The 17551-nt window shown below is 41.8% G+C and overlaps 1 protein-coding gene across 3 annotated transcripts in view; it reads right to left on the bottom strand.

Moving 5' to 3' along the window:
* Window positions 1-17551, bottom strand: part of CEP78 (centrosomal protein 78) — a 1514071-nt gene that overhangs the window by 100552 nt on the left and 1395968 nt on the right. For all 3 annotated transcript variants that reach the window (XM_044060872.1, XM_044060873.1, XM_044060875.1), the window contains one exon: window positions 15775-15931. In XM_044060872.1, coding sequence (XP_043916807.1) covers window positions 15775-15931 — 157 coding nt within the window. The remainder of the gene's footprint in view (window positions 1-15774; window positions 15932-17551) is intronic.

The raw sequence follows: 17551 nt of genomic DNA, 5'->3' as shown, positions 1-17551 counted from the left end.
TCCAAGGAGGCCTCTGGCTCCGAACAGCCCGGGGACCTCACCTGCACCAAGGAGGTAGGCTTCAAGGCAATGTAGTTGCTGAGCTCACCTGTGCAGAAGCCCCGAGAGGAAGAATTGGATCTGACAATAGCTCAATCCAACCCTCGTCCCCAGACCCAATGTGGGGGTTTCGGCTCCCAGACCTTTTGACAGAGGATGGAACCGAATAGGTTGGAGCAGAAGTCGGGACAGAAAACCCAGGGGTGAGTCTCGGGCCCGACGGTTCCACCACAAAGACATCTAGGCACTCTGGCTCCGATACCGCTCTGGTCGGAGGAGGAGGAGGAAGAGAAGCAGGGGCAGTAGCAGATATCGATTCCACTGCCTTATGGGCTGGACTCGATAAAATTTTGGCTAGGGCCGGCATTTGAAGACCACCTGCTCCACGTCGTCATCCAAGTTCTTGGAGGATCAGTAGGACGAGGCTGAGGACTTAACACTACCAGCTATAGATTGCAATAAAGGTGATTGAGGGACCAAGGAGATTGGCTCCAAAGTTGGAGACAGGGTCCGTATATGACTCCTACTCGGTTCTGGTAAACCCTGAGGAACTGGTGGAGACGATTTCACAGGCCTGACAGCCTTCAGGTCCAAAGTTGTATCCATGGCTACTTTTCTTGCCAGCTCAGACACAGGAGCCGAAGAAGAAGCCCGTTTTGAAAATTTTTCAGATTTGGGGGACTGAGAAGGTGTCGAAGAAGTCTGGGTACCTTCTAGTGCCTCATCAAAAGGAGCTTTAAGCAAACCCCTATCAATTAACTTATTCCTGTAACACCCTCAAACTAAACCCATGGCAGATGGAGCAGGAATCCTGCAACTGAACTGCACCTAGACAATAAACGCAACTAGTGTGGCCGTCAGTAAGTGACATCTTTTGGGTACAAGAGGTGAATTTTTTAAAACCAAACTGTTTGGTTTCCTTGCCTTCCTCGGACATATTGATAACAGAAAACAAACACCACACCATCAAGGAAAGGGTATGATGCTGCATATTATATAGGTATAAACTACAGTTGTATAGCAAAAACAGTAACAGGTTAACAAAAGTTTTTTTTTTTGACACAGGCATAAGAAAACGGGGAGAGAAAAAGTGCTAGAGGAGAGGCCTCTAACTTAAACAACAAACTCCTCTAGTCAGAGGAGACATCTCTAACTTAAATGTCAAACATCTCAGGGAAAGGGATTAAAAAGGGGGAGCCCTCTAACTTAAATGGACGTGAGAAAAAAATTAAGAAAATAACAAACCTTCTAACTTAAGCAGGTTCGATGGATAAACACAAAACTTTTGAGATGGAATAGGGAGGTTTAGGGCATAGCGACAGTGACGGCCAACCACAACAGCTTGTAACAAGCAATAAAACCAACAATTAGCACCAACTAGAGGCCAAATGCACAAACTCTATAACTAACTATTCTCACTCAAAACACTATAATAATGCCGAAAAAACAGAAGAAAAAGGTTTCACTTAGCCTGAGCCTAGTGAGAAGCACTCGATCTAGTTTAGCAGCAAACGAGATCTAGGTTACTTTCTCTAGGCATCATGGGATAGAGTATAGCCTCGAGCCAGTGGAAGCTATTCAGCTTTAGTAAAAGGCAGAGTCGGAACCGATGCTCAGTTCCGTACCTAACCAGCAAGAATGAAAGCGAGGTAGGACAACATAACATATTAAATTATATTAAAATAAAATAAAAAGAAGTTATGTACTTGCCATAATGTTCCATCTGTGTTGCCCATTTCCATTCTTCCTCAACAGTTGGGTTCAGATCCTACCCTTATATCTGACTCTACCATTATTTTAGCTTGTGGTCACCAAAAAGCTTTCGAGGTCCTCCATTACCCATAATGCACCAACTCCTAACATACCTCAGATCTTGTTTGTTGAAAAGCATAATGTAAAACATTTTCATAATATACTTGGTGGAAGAAAACCATTATCTGGAGCTCAACATAAGGAACAGTGGTGTCCTTAAAAGTTCTCAGTCTTCCAGAAATCAGTTGTTAAAAAGGTTGGGGGTTGGTGGGAGGGGAGTTGAGGAAGAATGAAAATGGCAACACAGATGTAACATTATGGCAAGTACATAACTTCGTTATCGAATGTTGTCAATTTTCATTAATTTCTCAACGGTTGGCATAGAGTCCCCAGCAACCTAAATTCCTGGGTGGACTCTTTTTCAACACAGTTGAGGCAAAGGCTACTCTTCCCCTCAAGACCAGATCCAGTTTGTAATGAGTAATAAAACAAAGGTACGAGGATTGGCCCAAGTTGCAGCCACACATGTCATCCATGGAAGCCCTAGATAGAAACAGAGAAGAAGTTGCCATGGACCAAGTTGAATGGGCTCAAAGGTTTTGGTAAGGACAGGCCCAAATTCTTGTACGCAAATGGTATACAATCTGTCAGCCATATGGCTAAAGTTACCTTTGCAACTGATTTAGGCAATTTAGAATCTGCAAAGGAGACAAATAATTGATCCATCCTTCTAATGTCTTCACTTCTATGCAAGTAAAAATGTAATTGTCTGTAAACATCCAATAAGTACAACATATATTCATCTTTGTTTGCAAATTTAGGAAAGAAAACTGGCAGATTAATAGAGCGGTTGAAGTTAGATTCTGACACCATCTTAGGAAGGAAAGAAGGATTGCTTTGTAATGTTATTCTATCCCTGTGAAAAATCAAGTAGGGATGTTCAGAAGATAATACTTGAAGTTCTGAAATCCATTTGCAGAGTTGATGGCTACCAAAAATATAATCTTCCAGGTCAGAAACTTTAGATCATGTTTTGCTGCTGGCTCAAAAGGGGAAATGAATAGAGGCCTGCAGTGCCAAATTTAAGTCCCATAGAGGAGTTGGATCATTATAAGGCGGTCTCAAAAGAAGGGTACCTCTCAAGAAGGCCTCAGATGAAGTCAGGGTGGTGTTCTCAAATCCAATGTGAAAATTAGAGATGGCTGCTAACTGAACTCTAATGGTTGAGGAGCTAGCTCCTTTGTTGAAAATTGTCAAAAATTCCAGGACACTTTGTACAGGGGCTGAAAAGGGGTCAATATTTTTCTGATGCTCCAAAAAACAAACCTCTTCCATTGACTTCTGTAAAGTTTTCTTGTAGAAGCTTTATGGGAAGATAAAATTATATGAAGGACAGGGGACGAGCAAAGGTTGTCTGGCTATTAAAGGAAGTGAAGAAGCCATGCTGTCAGTTTTAGGTTTGCGATACCTGGGTGAATCTTGCCTTTCGGGTGAAAAAGGAGGACTGGAATCAGATCAAGAATCCAAGGTGGGTAAATCAGCTGAGGTCAAAGAAAGGGAAACCAAATCTGTTGATGCCAGTCAGGTGCAATGAGGATGACCTTGCTCTTCAACTGGAAAGCTTTCTGCAGAAATTTTGGGATCAAGGGATTTCGAGGATACACATACAGGAGACCAGTGGGTCAACTGCGTAGTACAGTGGCCCTCAGTGATTCCCCCTGTGAGGGAATTAGGGCAAAGAAGCTGCTACACTTGTTGATTAGGGGAAATGCAAAGAGAAAAAAGCAAGGCTGACCCCACTGGCGAAAAATAATTTCTGCCGCCTTCATGTTGAGAGACCACTTGTGAGGTAGTAGAATGGACCTGCTTAAATTGTCTGCTATCATGTTGGACTTCCCCAGAATGTGCATTGCTATCAGTAAACAATTGGATGAGATCACTCACTGACACACTCTGAGGGCTTCTCGACACAAGGGGCAAGATCTGGGTCCTCCTTGTTTGACGATGTACCAGACTACTAACTGAAAGGGAGAGTGTCTTGGAAGGCCTGCAACACTAAGAGCACTGCTCTCATTAACAGGACATTGATATGCATTGTTGGCCTCTTTGGCGGACTAAGTGACTCGGACTGATTTCCCCAGGAAGTGTTCCCCCAATCTGGGATGCATCCGTGGTCATTATGGCCTTAGGCCAAGGAAAGATGAAAGGACGGCCTTGTAGAACCTGCTCTGATCTAATCCACCACCTAAGGTATCTTTTGCATGCCTGAATGATTCTTATTTTGGCTGACATAGGTTGGGAAAGAATAGACCATTGTGTTGCTAACATCCACTGAAGAATTCTCATGTGAAATCTTGCTAGAGGAACTAGATCTGTAGCTGCCAACACTGATACCAGGGCTTGTCGAATCAAACGGGCTGGGATTGTGGTACTGTGAATTATTCTTCTGAACTGGAATCCGATAGTTTGTACTCTTGAGAGAGGAAAAGACGCTGTCACTGACACTGTGTCGAAATGCGCTCCTATGAAGAATCTTGAGTAAGTTCTGGATTCTATCTGGTCTGGTGGGACCTCTTGGATTACTCTCTTTTCTAGCAGGTTTTGCATGTTTAGTACTGCTTGCTCTCCTCTGACTGGGTGGAACATTGGGAAATTTGCATACAGATGGAGGTCGAGGAGAAAAGGGAATTGAATAACCTTTGGAAATAATCCTCTGCACCTAAGTATCTTTTGTGATGTCTAGCCAGGCTCTCTGGTGCAGGGATAAACGACCTCTGAGAGCCTCCATACTGGGACAATCGGGTCTCCTTTCAGGAAGGCTGGTAGGGTCTTGTCAGAGAAGGAATTTGTAGACCCTTGGGGTGGGTGGCATCTTCCACTTGAGTTCCCTCCTCTGCCTCTGGGGGAATTATAACCATATGGATCTTGGAAAGGACCCTGGGATTTTCTGAACCACGTCTTTTGACCACCTCAATGATTCCTAGAGAAGGTTCTTCAAGGGCTTGAAAAATGTACACCCACTCCAGAGAGGGTCTTTCCATCTTTCTCATACCTGGACAGTGTCTCCTTTAGCTTACGGCCAAACAACGAACTGCCATCAAAAGGTACATTGATGAATAAGGACTTGAAGGGCTCTCAAAATCACACAAGTGCATCCAGGCATGTCCCCTAATGGCAGTGCCTGAAGCTGCCACCCTTGAGGTACCTTCAGCTGTATGAGAGGTAAGCTTAATGGATAAATTAGAAATGGATTGTAGGGCTGCTAACTGTGAGGCCACAGAAGCCTAAGTCTCAGCAGCAGATATCCCAGAAAGGGATTTTGGCAGTTCCTTTATCAAGTCCCCTCTGTAGTTTTGTAAAGTGTGTCAAGGAGTTAAGCGATCTGAGGGCAAAGGTCACTGATGCATACACGATTCCCAAATCTGTCCAGAGCCCTAAACTCCCTGTTAGAGAGCACTCCTGCAATACTAGGCTACAACTCTTACCACACTTTTCGGCCACCAAACCAGGACCGAAACACTAAAGGTGGAGGAGTGTCCATATTCACCAAGGATATCCACATCACCAGTCTAATTGCCCAACACAATGCATCTGAAATTCTACAGGTGCAACTAACACTAAGTAAGACTGAAATCCAAATTGTAGCTTGCTACAGATCCCCCACCATGCCCCAAAATTCTCACTACACCTTTCTAAACATACTGGAAAATATTAAGATACAACCAAACACCCTAATACTGGGTGATTTCAAATACCCCGCCATTAAATGTGAAAACTACTCGTGTACCAACACTTTTGCCTAACGGTTCTTGGAATTCATAAATTCCAATGCTCTGGATCAACTAATCCAAAGTCCCACCAGGGGCTCCAATATCCTAGACCTGGTCATTACCAACATGGGAAATCGATGCTCCACACCTATGGTCACCCCCTCATTGGTCAGGTCTGACCATAAGCTAATCACCCTTGACATCCACATCCCTCCCCCACCCCCCAGTAAGGAAACTGCCGTAAAAAAACTTCTCCAAAGCCAACTTCATGCTACTCAAGTCAGAAGTGACAAACTTCATGGCACCCATGCAGACGGGAACTGAAAGTTCGACTGCTGAATCCTACACTAAGGCACTGCATGAGCACATCCACCCGTGCATGAATCGTGCCATCCCAAATAGAACCAAGACACTCTCCTCCAAAAATAGGAAGCCAATCTGTTGGTCCCCTGCTCTAAACAAACTTTACAACAAAAGGAAGAAACTGTTGCAGAAAAGAGAAAAATCCCAGGATGCAGAAAAGTCCCTTACCAGCCTCAGTAAGAAGCTGAGATCTCTCATAAAATCCTCCAAAGCTAGTTACGAAAATAAAATTGCCAAAGGTTCCAAAGACAACCACAAGGCATTCTATAGCTATGTCAAGAATCTAAATGGCAATGCTCAGATCTGCTCTGAGCTACAACAGAATGGCATTAAATATACTGATCCCAAGGGTATTACCAATATCCTGGCAGATCGATTCAGTGCCAACTTCACCCCCCTCTTACTCCCTAAAGGGCCCATCTCAATACCAAAAGATTGCCAAATTCCGGTAATAACGGCCACATAGGTAAAAAAATGCACTCTCCAAAGCTATGAATACAGCATCCATGGGACCAGACGACATTCTGGGCTGTGTACTACATGAACTACAAAATGAACTGGCACCTCACCTAAGTGTCATGTTTAATCATAGCCTCACCTCAGGCTTCGTGCCCACTGAGTGGTGCACAGCTACACTTATCCCACTCCACAAGGGGGGATCCACCTTGGATCCTGGGAACTACCGCCCCATCAGTCTGACGAGCCTGATCTGCAAGGCCATGGAACGTATTATCATGGAACTTATAAACAAAGACATTGGCAGCCTTCAAACACTGGACCCCACCCAGTGTGGGTTCGTGAAGGGCCAATCTTGTCTCCTAAACCTGATTGACTTTTTTGAATCAATCTCCAGAGTTGTCGACAAGGATAAGGCGGTCCACACAGCCTATCTGGACCTCGCCAAGGCCTTCGACACTGTCCCCCACACTGGAATCATAGACAAACTTACTAAGTTGAGCATTAATCCCTACGTCACTAGATGTGTTGCCAACTGGCTTACTGACAGAATCCACACTGTAAAAGTAGTCGACTCCAAATCCAGCTCCAGACAAGTGACAAGTGGAGTACCTCAGGGTTCAGTCCTGGGACCGCTCTTGTTTCGCATCTACTTCTCTGAAGTACAGGCCAACAATAAGGAACTGGCTAACAAAGTTCGCAGATGACTGCAAACTGGGAGCCATTACTGAATCCCTAAATGATGTGGATATTCTACAAAAGGGCCTTACAGAAACAGATGCTTGGTGCCAGAGCCATGAGCTGAAGCTCAATGCCAAGAAATGTATAGTTATCCCCTTTGGGAAAAAGCATGTACCCGTGAATTACCACATAGGTGGCAGTACACTAAACACCGAAAGTGTGATAAGAGACTTAGGGACACAGGGGAACAGTGGTCTTACCTTAAATAACCACATCGCCACAACAGTCAGGAAATCCTTCTGTGTGGCACACCTCATCACTATGGGCTTTTCATCCAGAAAAAAGGAGGTCATTGTCCCACTGTACTCATCCCTCATTAGACCCATTATAGAATACGAAGCCCCATTTGGTATGTACCTCTCAAGACATCTGCAACAACTGGAAAGGTGGCAGAAATACCTCACTATAAGAATCACAGGCCTAAAGCATATGCCCTATGCTGACCGTCTAAAATAACTCCAGCTGTACTCTGTTGCATATTGTCTACTCAGAGGTGATCTCTGCTTAAAATACATGGCCATGATTAACCCAGAGCTGTTGGACATGCTACACTTAAAGAAATCCCAATCCCTCAGAGCCACATGCTCCAGGGATCTAAACCTTGTCATTACAATGAGCAAAATATGCTGGAGGGATAGGTTCCTGACCCAGAGAGTCCCCAGACTCTGGAACAGACTGCCCAAACATGTTAAGCAAAGCGCATCTTTGGCCCTCTTCAAAAGGAACCTTGACAATTGGGTGGGAGATAGGAAATTCACCCCGGGGATTACATCAGTCACCCTGCTAGACAGGGGTCCAGGGAAGTAAATATTGTGGGAAGAAATAGCCAGGGAATTGTTATGGCTAGGCTTGTATAGACCCTAGGGCCAATAGCCTAGTACCAAGCTATGAACCTATGAACTCTGCTCCGCAAGTTCCTTCCTGATGGCTGCCTCCAAGACCACAGCTCCAAAACTAACTTCCTGCAGGTGGTGCCAGAATTCGATGCGATCATTTAGGGGCTGGCTCATCTGTGTCTGGCTCCTTCCACGCCCACCTATAGATCAAATCAATGAGCTTGTCAGAGGGCAGAGTTACTCAGGAGGTAGATGAACCAACTCCATAGGCCTACCTGCAAAGGCCTCCATAGGAATACCAATTCCTCTGGGAGGGGTTATCGGTAGACCAACCACCCCTCTGCTTAAAAATTTCAAGTATGTCTCCAAATGAGACGTCTTCAAGTGGTGCTTTTAGGGACCCTTCCCTTTCATCAAAATCAGTATCTTTGGTGATGAACTCCTGATGGGAGTCCAAGTGCCTCTTCTTGCACATCCTTTTCCTAAGGACTTCTTCAGGGATGCTCTGGAGAAGTATCAGGAGAAATAGTAATACCCTGCACACAAGTGCATCAAGGCATGTCCCTTAATGGCAATGCCTAAATCTGCCACCCTTGAGGTACCTTCAGCTGTATGAGAGATAAGCCTAATGGATGAATTAGAAATATACTGGAGGGTAGCCAACTGAGAGGACACAGAAGGTTGAGCCTCAGCAGTAACCGTTACTGAAAGGGATTGGAAAGCTCTTTGTTCAAATCCTTTTGTAGTCAGGTAAAATGTGTCAAATAGTTCAGCAACCTATGGTCAAAGGCTGCTGAAGCATAAACATACTTATCAAACATGTCCATTGCCGAAGTCTCCCTGTTAGGAGGGATGGACTGAGGAACTTTGCTTAGCAAGTTCCTTCTTAGTGGCTGCCGCCACAACCATGACATCCACTGGCATCACCTTACTCCAGAATTCCTTCCAAACAGGTACAGCCAGAATCCCATCTGGCCTCTTACTGATCAGTTCAACTGATTCAGGCTCCTTCCATGTCTGCCTAGAGATGAAATCAATGAGCGTGTCGGCGGGAGGAGTAACCCAGGAGGTAGAGAGGCCAGCTCTGAAGGCTTCCAGAAATACCAATTCCTCCAATGAAGTGTTGGAGGAAATCCAACCACCTCTCGAAGGATCTCAAGAATGTCTCCAAATGAGACGCCCTTCTGAGGTGATCGTGGGGACCCTTCTCTCTCATCAAAATCAGTATCCTCAGTAACTGATTATTGTGGAGAGTCCAAGTGCCTCATGTTGCACTTCCTCTTCCAAGGAACTTCCTTGGTGGAACAATCCGAAGAAGTGTTGGAAGAAATTGTAATACCCTCTTGGATGGTCTGGAGGCTTTGGGTTGGCTGTCCCTGTGGCGTAAAATGATTTGGCTCTAAGTGCAGAAATGTTTGGGAGATAATTGTAGATCAAAAGGGGATGGATCCATCCGTCCTGTTAGAAAAGAAAAAAACTCTTTTCACAACCTCGAAGGCAGATCGCTCTGGACAGAAAGAAGACAGTGGCTCCATGGAGACAGTCTTCTGGATCACTGCATTCCTCTGCCCCAAGAACAATCTCCCCGAGGCAGAAGCTGGTGCCGGGTATCCAATGTCAAAGCTCGATGGGTCAGACATGGCTCTGGGAACCTAGGAATTGACTCCAAAGCCTCTGATTGAACAAGGTAGCTGTGGCTCTGAGAGTCATCCAGATCTGAAGACGTCTGAGCCAGTGTGCTCAGAAAAGTCTTTGGATCAGAAGATAAAAGGAATCTTTGGATTCAAGCTAGATGGACCCAGAAGACTCAGATCTAGGGACTCTGAAACTATTGGTGGGATCAGAGAAGGAGTGGACAATGGCGGTGTAAGAGATGGACAGGCTGCTTGATGCAAAGGGGTAGAACCCGGGAGAACACCCATCTGAATCTGCGCAGAGAAAATCTTCATCATTTTGTCCACATCTTCCTCAGTTAGACTCCCGGAAGAACACGATGATACAAGGGATGGTGACTTTGAATGGTGTCTCTCCAGGAAAGGAGACGGAACTGAAGAAGGAACTGGATCCACCCTCAAAGAATATCTTGTCCTTGAAAGAATCTTCGGATCGGAAGAGCTTGGATCTGAAGGAGAGAGGACCTGAACAGATTTAGGATCCATTTTAGACCTGGAGACTTAGCCAAGGTCTCCTTAACTTTCATTTTGGGGGATTGAGCCCCAGAGATAGCTTCCCCAAATGAAGATAGATGCAAACTTTTCAATATTAACTTGTTTTTCCTATCTGCTAAGGCCCTTGGATGAAAGTTGTTGCAGATAATACAATCCTCCTGTAAATGCTGAGTGCGTAAACAATATAAATATAAAGGAAGGGCATCTGATAAGGGTAATTTATGTTCACACTTCTGACATTTTTTAAATTCAGCCGGCACTTTGTCCAACACAATGAATTTACAGAAAAATCAGAAAGGAGGAAAGTTTTTATATATATATATATATATATATATATATATTATGAAAACGGGGAAGAAAATACCATACCAACTATGGTAATAGAATTACACAGATGTGTACACAATAAAGTAATAGAAAAAGTAAGGTGAAGAAAATGATCAAAAATGGTATAAAAGAGCTACCGAGTGTAAAAGAAGGGAAATAAATATAAATATATAGAAAAAACTGGAAAAAACACATGTTAAATGCTCGAGAGTTCAGGCTAACCACGTCTTTCGTGAAAAGTGGCAAACAAGATCTGAGGTATGTTAGAGGTTGGTGTATTACAGGTAAGGGAGGAGCTCAACAGCTTTTTGGTGGACACGAGCTAAAATAATGACAGAGTCAGATCCAAGGGTTGGATTCGAACCCAACTGTTGAAGAATGAATGAAAATTGACAACATCAGATTAAAAAAATAAACTCATGCACTTGCTTCAGAAAAAACTTGAGCCATACATCAGTGTGTAAAGATCCCACTTTGTTCCACTTTCTGCCCTAAAGAGAAAAAAAAGGACATGAGTATACTATAGCAGGGACAGTACAGAAACTGCTTTTAAGAAAAATCATGGTTTGCTTTGAAAGGATATCCAGTTGAAGTGAAAGGCTGGATACACAATAGGGCCTGCAACTTCAGGATCCCTCAGACATGGGTAGCAAAAACCATAAAAAGCATGAGTTTCAATGTTAATGAAACAGCTGGTTCAAAAAGGGGACAGGCAATTCAATCATGAAATTTGAGCTCCAATGAGGGAAGGACGTTCTTCAAAGGTGGGCAGAGATGCAGAATTGCTTTAAGGAGCTGTTTGACCACCTAGTATGGGCCCATATCTTGCCCCCCATGAGCTTATGATAGCAGAAATGCCCCACATATGCACTATAATCAATTAATATGAGAGGTCCACGTCAAACAAGCATCTGTGACAAGTCAAGAAACTGTGAAAACTGACCAGCAAGGGCAGCATCAGGTACTATTTTGCCCAACTGGTAAACCAGTTCTACTTGGCAAACTAGGTCTGCTATATGAAAGGCTTTCTGGTAGACCCAATCATTTATAATACTCATGTAGTAAGGTCTAGCAATACCAGAGGACATATAGAAAGAACCAGGGCCTCAGGTGGAACCATGTCAGCCAACAGCGGTGGGGGCGGGGTTCATTAACTGGAAGGGTTTCCTGCATTATTTGGACCTGGTAGTCTAAAGCAAACTTGTTCCTGACCAACAGGGAATGATAAGAATTAGACTTGAAATTTCTTTCCTGATCTCTGTAAAGAGGCATGGAATCACTGGGAACAGAAGGAAGGTGTACAAAAATATCCCAGATAATGGCATTGAGATAGCATTCACTGAAAAATTCCCTTTGTTCTAATGCAGAGGAAGGAACCCTGAACTCTCTTAAGTGGTGAGTAGACTGACCTCAGGTGTGTACCATCATCAGAGATCTGAGCCAGACCTGGACTCTGAATTTGCAACTTCAGCACAAGACTGAGGACTGTCTTTGCAAATGCACAAGAATGTTCACATCAGTTAAGATGAAAAATGTTTAAACAGTGGCACCTCTGTAAATGTCTCAGTGTTACATAAGCCTTACCACAGGGCCTATAAGTCAAATACCCACTTGCTTGTTCAGGTGCTACATGACAGATTGGTCATTGGATTAAATCAGGAGGGACCACTGCAAGCACCTTTCCTTTCATGGCCTTTAGGGCCAGGAAGACTGCATGCAGCTCCAGCTAGATGTTCTGAAGCCCCCTCCCCCAACATCTCTCAACCTCTTAGTGCAAGAAATCTGGACAAAGCCCAAAAAATGGGGGGAACAAAGGCCCAAAAATGGGGACATACTTTAAACATTGCTCTTATAAACTTAGAAAGTTGCTAGAGTACCATGGGTTGTTTTAGCATGCATTTCTGAAGGATTTGAAGTCTAAAAGCCAAATGCATGCCATTATTTAGTGACTTCAGTCCTCAGATCATCCCAATGATTTGCCAGAAAACCACAAAGTTTATGAAGAACAGACCAAAATATGAGCCAAAAATCTGGACATTCTGAGAAAATCTGGAGAGGTATGCATCCCACATATTGAGTTAAACTGGAACTTGGAAGTGCCATGAGTGTCTTTCACTGGAAATGTGGCATTACATTTACAAAAGGCTACCTGCAGATATTCAAATAATTGTATCAATGCAGTGTAACTCAAAGATTTATTACTAGGTTCCTAATTGAGGGACCAGAAGGATTATCCTTTAGTAACTGCATCTGATGTGTCTCTGACTAGGTACAGCTGTACAACTTAGAAAAAAAATGATTCAGTTTTACTTGTCCCTAAGCTCAAATATGAATACTGTGCTGCTTCATGGATAGTTTCAAATTAGTTAGAAAATTACTTTTTTGTGAATCTTTAGTTTTCTTAAACCTTATTTGCGCTGACTTCTTTCAAAATTAAAAAAGTTACTCGGATGATCCCCAGAAGCTAGTAACCAGTTTGAAAATAGATAAATTGAAAAGAAAAAAAGTTCAAAATCTAGTCAGCAAACTTCTCTAAAAACGCACACAAAACCTGTAACATTAAAAAGGCATTCTAATCAGAGACCACCTTTAAAAAGCACACAAAAGTGGAAAACAGAGCTTAAATAGTTTTAAAACATCTACATAAACATGTCACATGACTGTAGCTGCACCTCAGAAATATTATAACAGAGAATAAATAACTGTTGATAATTGTCTACCTGAAATTAAAAGACTGCAGAGAGACAGGCAAAAAATGTGCTTTTTAACCACAGGAAAACTAGAACCAGCAGTTAACGGGACAAGAAAATGTAACACTTAGAAAAGAAACTTCAAAGAAATTTCCTTACATAAAATTATTAAGGGTTGCCATCTCTGGAAGGGGCAAAAAACTGACAAAATCTCCCACCTTTTGCTGCACTCACTGCCACATCCATTTTGATACGTAAATGTGCACTGCTTCTCTCTTAAAAGTTAATAATCGCAGTAGTGACAGTTTTGAACAAACAGTAAATAATACTGCAAATGTAACAGATTACCAAATGTATGAACGTGCTGGACATGTTAAAAGATATTTGTAATACTGTTTTGGCAACTGGTATGTTTGTTGAAACTATTACACTAGATAAGCATTAGGGCCTAGGAGGTCTAAAAAGGGCATGGCTAATATTCGTACACTGTTTCTTGTAATGTGAGTACACATTTTTCCTCGATCCAAGTTTTATTTGTATTTACAATACTACACATAAAACTGATTAAGTAATTTAACCACAAAACAGATCCATTGTTTTGGTTTTATTAAAAAAGTCTAAGTACTTCCTGTAAGACACATCATGAAAAATTGTTTTATTTGTCTGTTAATGGTCACATTTTACATTACGCAGGATGCCAGTTAAAACACAAGAGAAAACTATTATGGAAAATAATTTGAAGGTAAATAAAAATTGCAAGTCAATCAGTAAACATATACTTCAGAAATATGATAACTCTCACGATGATTCAAAATACCTGAAGAGTACTCCCCAAAACTCCATTTTCTGACAGACTTTTGGATTTCCTAACTGATAGGAAAATTTTCTGACAGGTGGAAATCTGATTGTTAGTAGTTGAACCAACTAATTAACCACCCTTCCCATACAGACAATGTGGCATTACCTATGAAAAACGGTGACGGAAATAAAGAGTACGGTTGTCTATGAAATGTTCATTTGAGTAAAAAGATTACAATAGTAATAGCTCAAGAAAGACTTGTAGTCACATTCTGACAAGAAAATACACACAAATTGATTCTCCCAAGCCAGGAAGGAAGCTGCCTCTCAGCATAATTGAAAAACTGTTGAACAGCTAGTGTGTGAATGATACTGTTTATTTAGCACATTCCCCATAAATATTCATGACATGGTGTAACTGTCTGCAATAGTCTTTGGCCTACCTACTGTTTATTTTTATTTATTTATTTTTTTACTCCAGCTAGCCCTGTAACAACATCCACTACATAATAAAAGTTTCACCTAATAGACTTGCCATAGCTTTATTTTCTCAACAGAAAGTTGTACATCCACCAATCCCTAACTCCCTCTCTTCCCCCTTTTCTATAACTCCATGTACTTATCAAGGCTGTAGTGGTGGTAAGTTGACAAAGACAAATTAGAATACTAGTACTATTTATTTATACTTATTTTCTGTATAAGTGCTTTTCTGTCTCTGATATTTTAATTATGACTTGTATTAAGCATGTAAACTACTTTGTCACTGTTACGGAGCTTTTCTTCCTGGGCCTCCACTGTAAATGGACCTGTGTCCAGTCAGACTATCCCGGTAAACGAATGTAAAATAAAAATAAAATAAATAAATAAAATACTAGTCTCCAGCTTATGGTAGATGTTTCCCAGACATTCCCAGGCCAGAAAAGAGATATAATCTCTACAGTGGTTCCTGCAGCCTCTTAGTGGGCTGTGCCTGGCATACTTCCCAAAGGAGATAATCAGAGGCATCCTTTCTAGGAGTCCAAACCACCTCAACTGGCTCTTCTCAATCTGGAAGAACAGTGGTTCTATTCTGATATCTTCCTGGATTGTTTAACTCTTAACTCTGTCATAAAGAGGCAAGCAACCCTGCAAAGGAACCTTATTTCAGTCACTTGTATTTGTGATATCATTTTTTTTTTAGTTTCCACCCAAACTCAATGACCACAGCTGATAATAGTGATATATATTAACGGGAAACAGAAAGTTTCATCCTAGGACTGTAATTCCTCCTTCGACATCACAGTCTAATACAACACATGTGGCACTCCTGCCACTGCACCCATCTGCTGATCCATCTCCCAATCCTCTATATCCTCACTTGCAAACAAAACTCCCAAGATACTTGAACACAACTCTTCATAGGGTAGTTGCTCTCATCCCACCTCCAATCTTAAGACAGCAATTCACTCTCTTCCAGGAAAGAAAGCTATGTTGTAGTATTTTACGATGGGCAAATCATGCAGAGTTTCAAGCGACCCCAACAGAGGAAGTAGAATTAAAAAATTCCCTTGTGATTTTGTACTATGTTCCATGTTTAGCATTCTATTCTCTTAGATAGTGGCTTGCTTATGTACGACAAATAACTGACAGTTAATGTCACTGTTACTAGGTAACGCATAGGACGTTTCAAGTTTCTCCCACAAGGTCACTATGCTTATCAAGTAACATCTTTCTGCAGTAACTGCTGGTGTTATATACAAAGCAAAGCATAGTTTTATGTATGTCTACAACAGCTCTTCACTAAAGCACAATAACTGCAAAAATAAAACCTTGGCAACATGTATTAAATAATCACCTGAGAAAGTTGCAGTTCTTTCATTAGCCCATCCCTCTCCAAGGTATTCTCTTTGTGTCCTCTATCATGTTTGTCAAGAGTAGATGACAACTGGGGATGGCCCATGACTCCAAAATCTGTCTGGTCTATGCCAGCCATCACTGCAAATTGTCCAAGGCTGAAAAAGTTACAGAAAATCAACAGCAGAGCATGTCACACAACAGTATAAGAAATATTTTACAATAGAAACTTCATGACTCCAAAATCTGTCTGGTCTATGCCAGCCATCACTGCAAATTTGTCAAAGGCTGAAAAAATTATAGAAAATCACAGCAGAGCACATCACAAAACAGTAAAAGAAAAATTTTACAATAGAATCACTCCAGTACAAATACAGAAGCACAACTCTATGAATATTCATGACTCCAAAATCTGTCTGGTCTATGCCAGCCATCACTGCAAATTTGTCAAAGGCTGAAAAAATTATAGAAAATCACAGCAGGGCATATCACAAAACAGTAAAAGAAAAATTTTACAATAGAATCACTCCAGTACAAATACAGAAATACAACTCTATGAATATTTTTTCTGAAATGTATTTAACCCCTAAGTAGTTTTATGCACAGACATTTTAGTATCATTTTGCAGTTCATTACTCCCAACCCTAATGGGCTCCAAGAAATCTTAGCGGATGCTTATTATCTGAATACAAAATGTGAACAATGCTAAAGAAAGTTCTGATTCAATTTCTATATCTGAATATTCTGAGAGGGACATCTGAAGCAGGTCAAACAAATGGGATGATTCTACTAAGATACTCTACCCAGTTAATAAAAGTCTTAACAATGACATCTGTTGGAGTCACACCTCCCATGACCTATGCCAAGAATGCTGCATTGAAATTAAAACATGTCAACTACCAATGACCAATTTCCAACCTCTCAAATGAAATGGATGCCTTCTTGCAACAAAAAGAGTATTTATTTCAGTATAAGCCCCACCTGCTTAAAACTGTATATATCATTAGCTATGCACAGCAAAGAAAGTCCCCTTGTGCAGCATTCTTTAAAGGGAGAAGAGTGAATAAACAAGGAATCTGTTCGAAAAGCCACCCTTGTCAAGATTTTCAGACATGCACATTACAACCACCATAGTTTGGGCATGACTTGATGAATGACTCCAAACATCAGAATGATTCTTAAGCATTAAAAAAAGACATGGACAAATGTGTGGGTTATTAAAATAATCAAGGACAGCATGCTGTGAAGCTCTGTTCTTCTGATGTAGGTGTTCAGTCTTTAGAATGAAATTGCAGACAGCAGTATTTGGTAAATATATGGAATGAAGACAAGTAACTGCTACAAAAAAGTCAGTGTGCATGAATTTCTGAAACAATGACTAATGGAAGCCACCCCAGGAGGAATATCCATTCACAGCATTAGCTAATGATCAATGGTCCCCTTGACAGAAGAAGGAAATGCATATGACTAATTGAATGGTGTCAACTTAGCTAACAGTTTTCCTTCCAGACATGGGGCAAAGACAATAAAAAGCTAATATATCTTTAATGTACACAATTAGCCTCAAGAAGAGAAAGTACAGTTGTGTACACTTACCATAAATGTAGATGTTCGAGTGTATTCACTGTTGCAGTCATTACATTTGGGAAATCTGCTGGCAGGTTGCCCTCAGTCAGCCTGATTAACAAAGTCTTGGGTCCTGCGTCAGTTGTTGTCACTTCTTCCATGTCGTCAGGTCGTCAGGGTATAAAACATGCAGCCGACGCCATTACATCAGT

Source organism: Protopterus annectens, chromosome 2.part0, assembly GCF_019279795.1.
Source record: "Protopterus annectens isolate FY-2018-M chromosome 2.part0, PAN1.0, whole genome shotgun sequence".
NCBI lineage: Eukaryota > Metazoa > Chordata > Ceratodontiformes > Protopteridae > Protopterus > Protopterus annectens.
The sequence above is the reverse complement of the archived record's forward strand: the minus strand, read 5'-3'. Positions and strand labels throughout refer to the sequence as shown.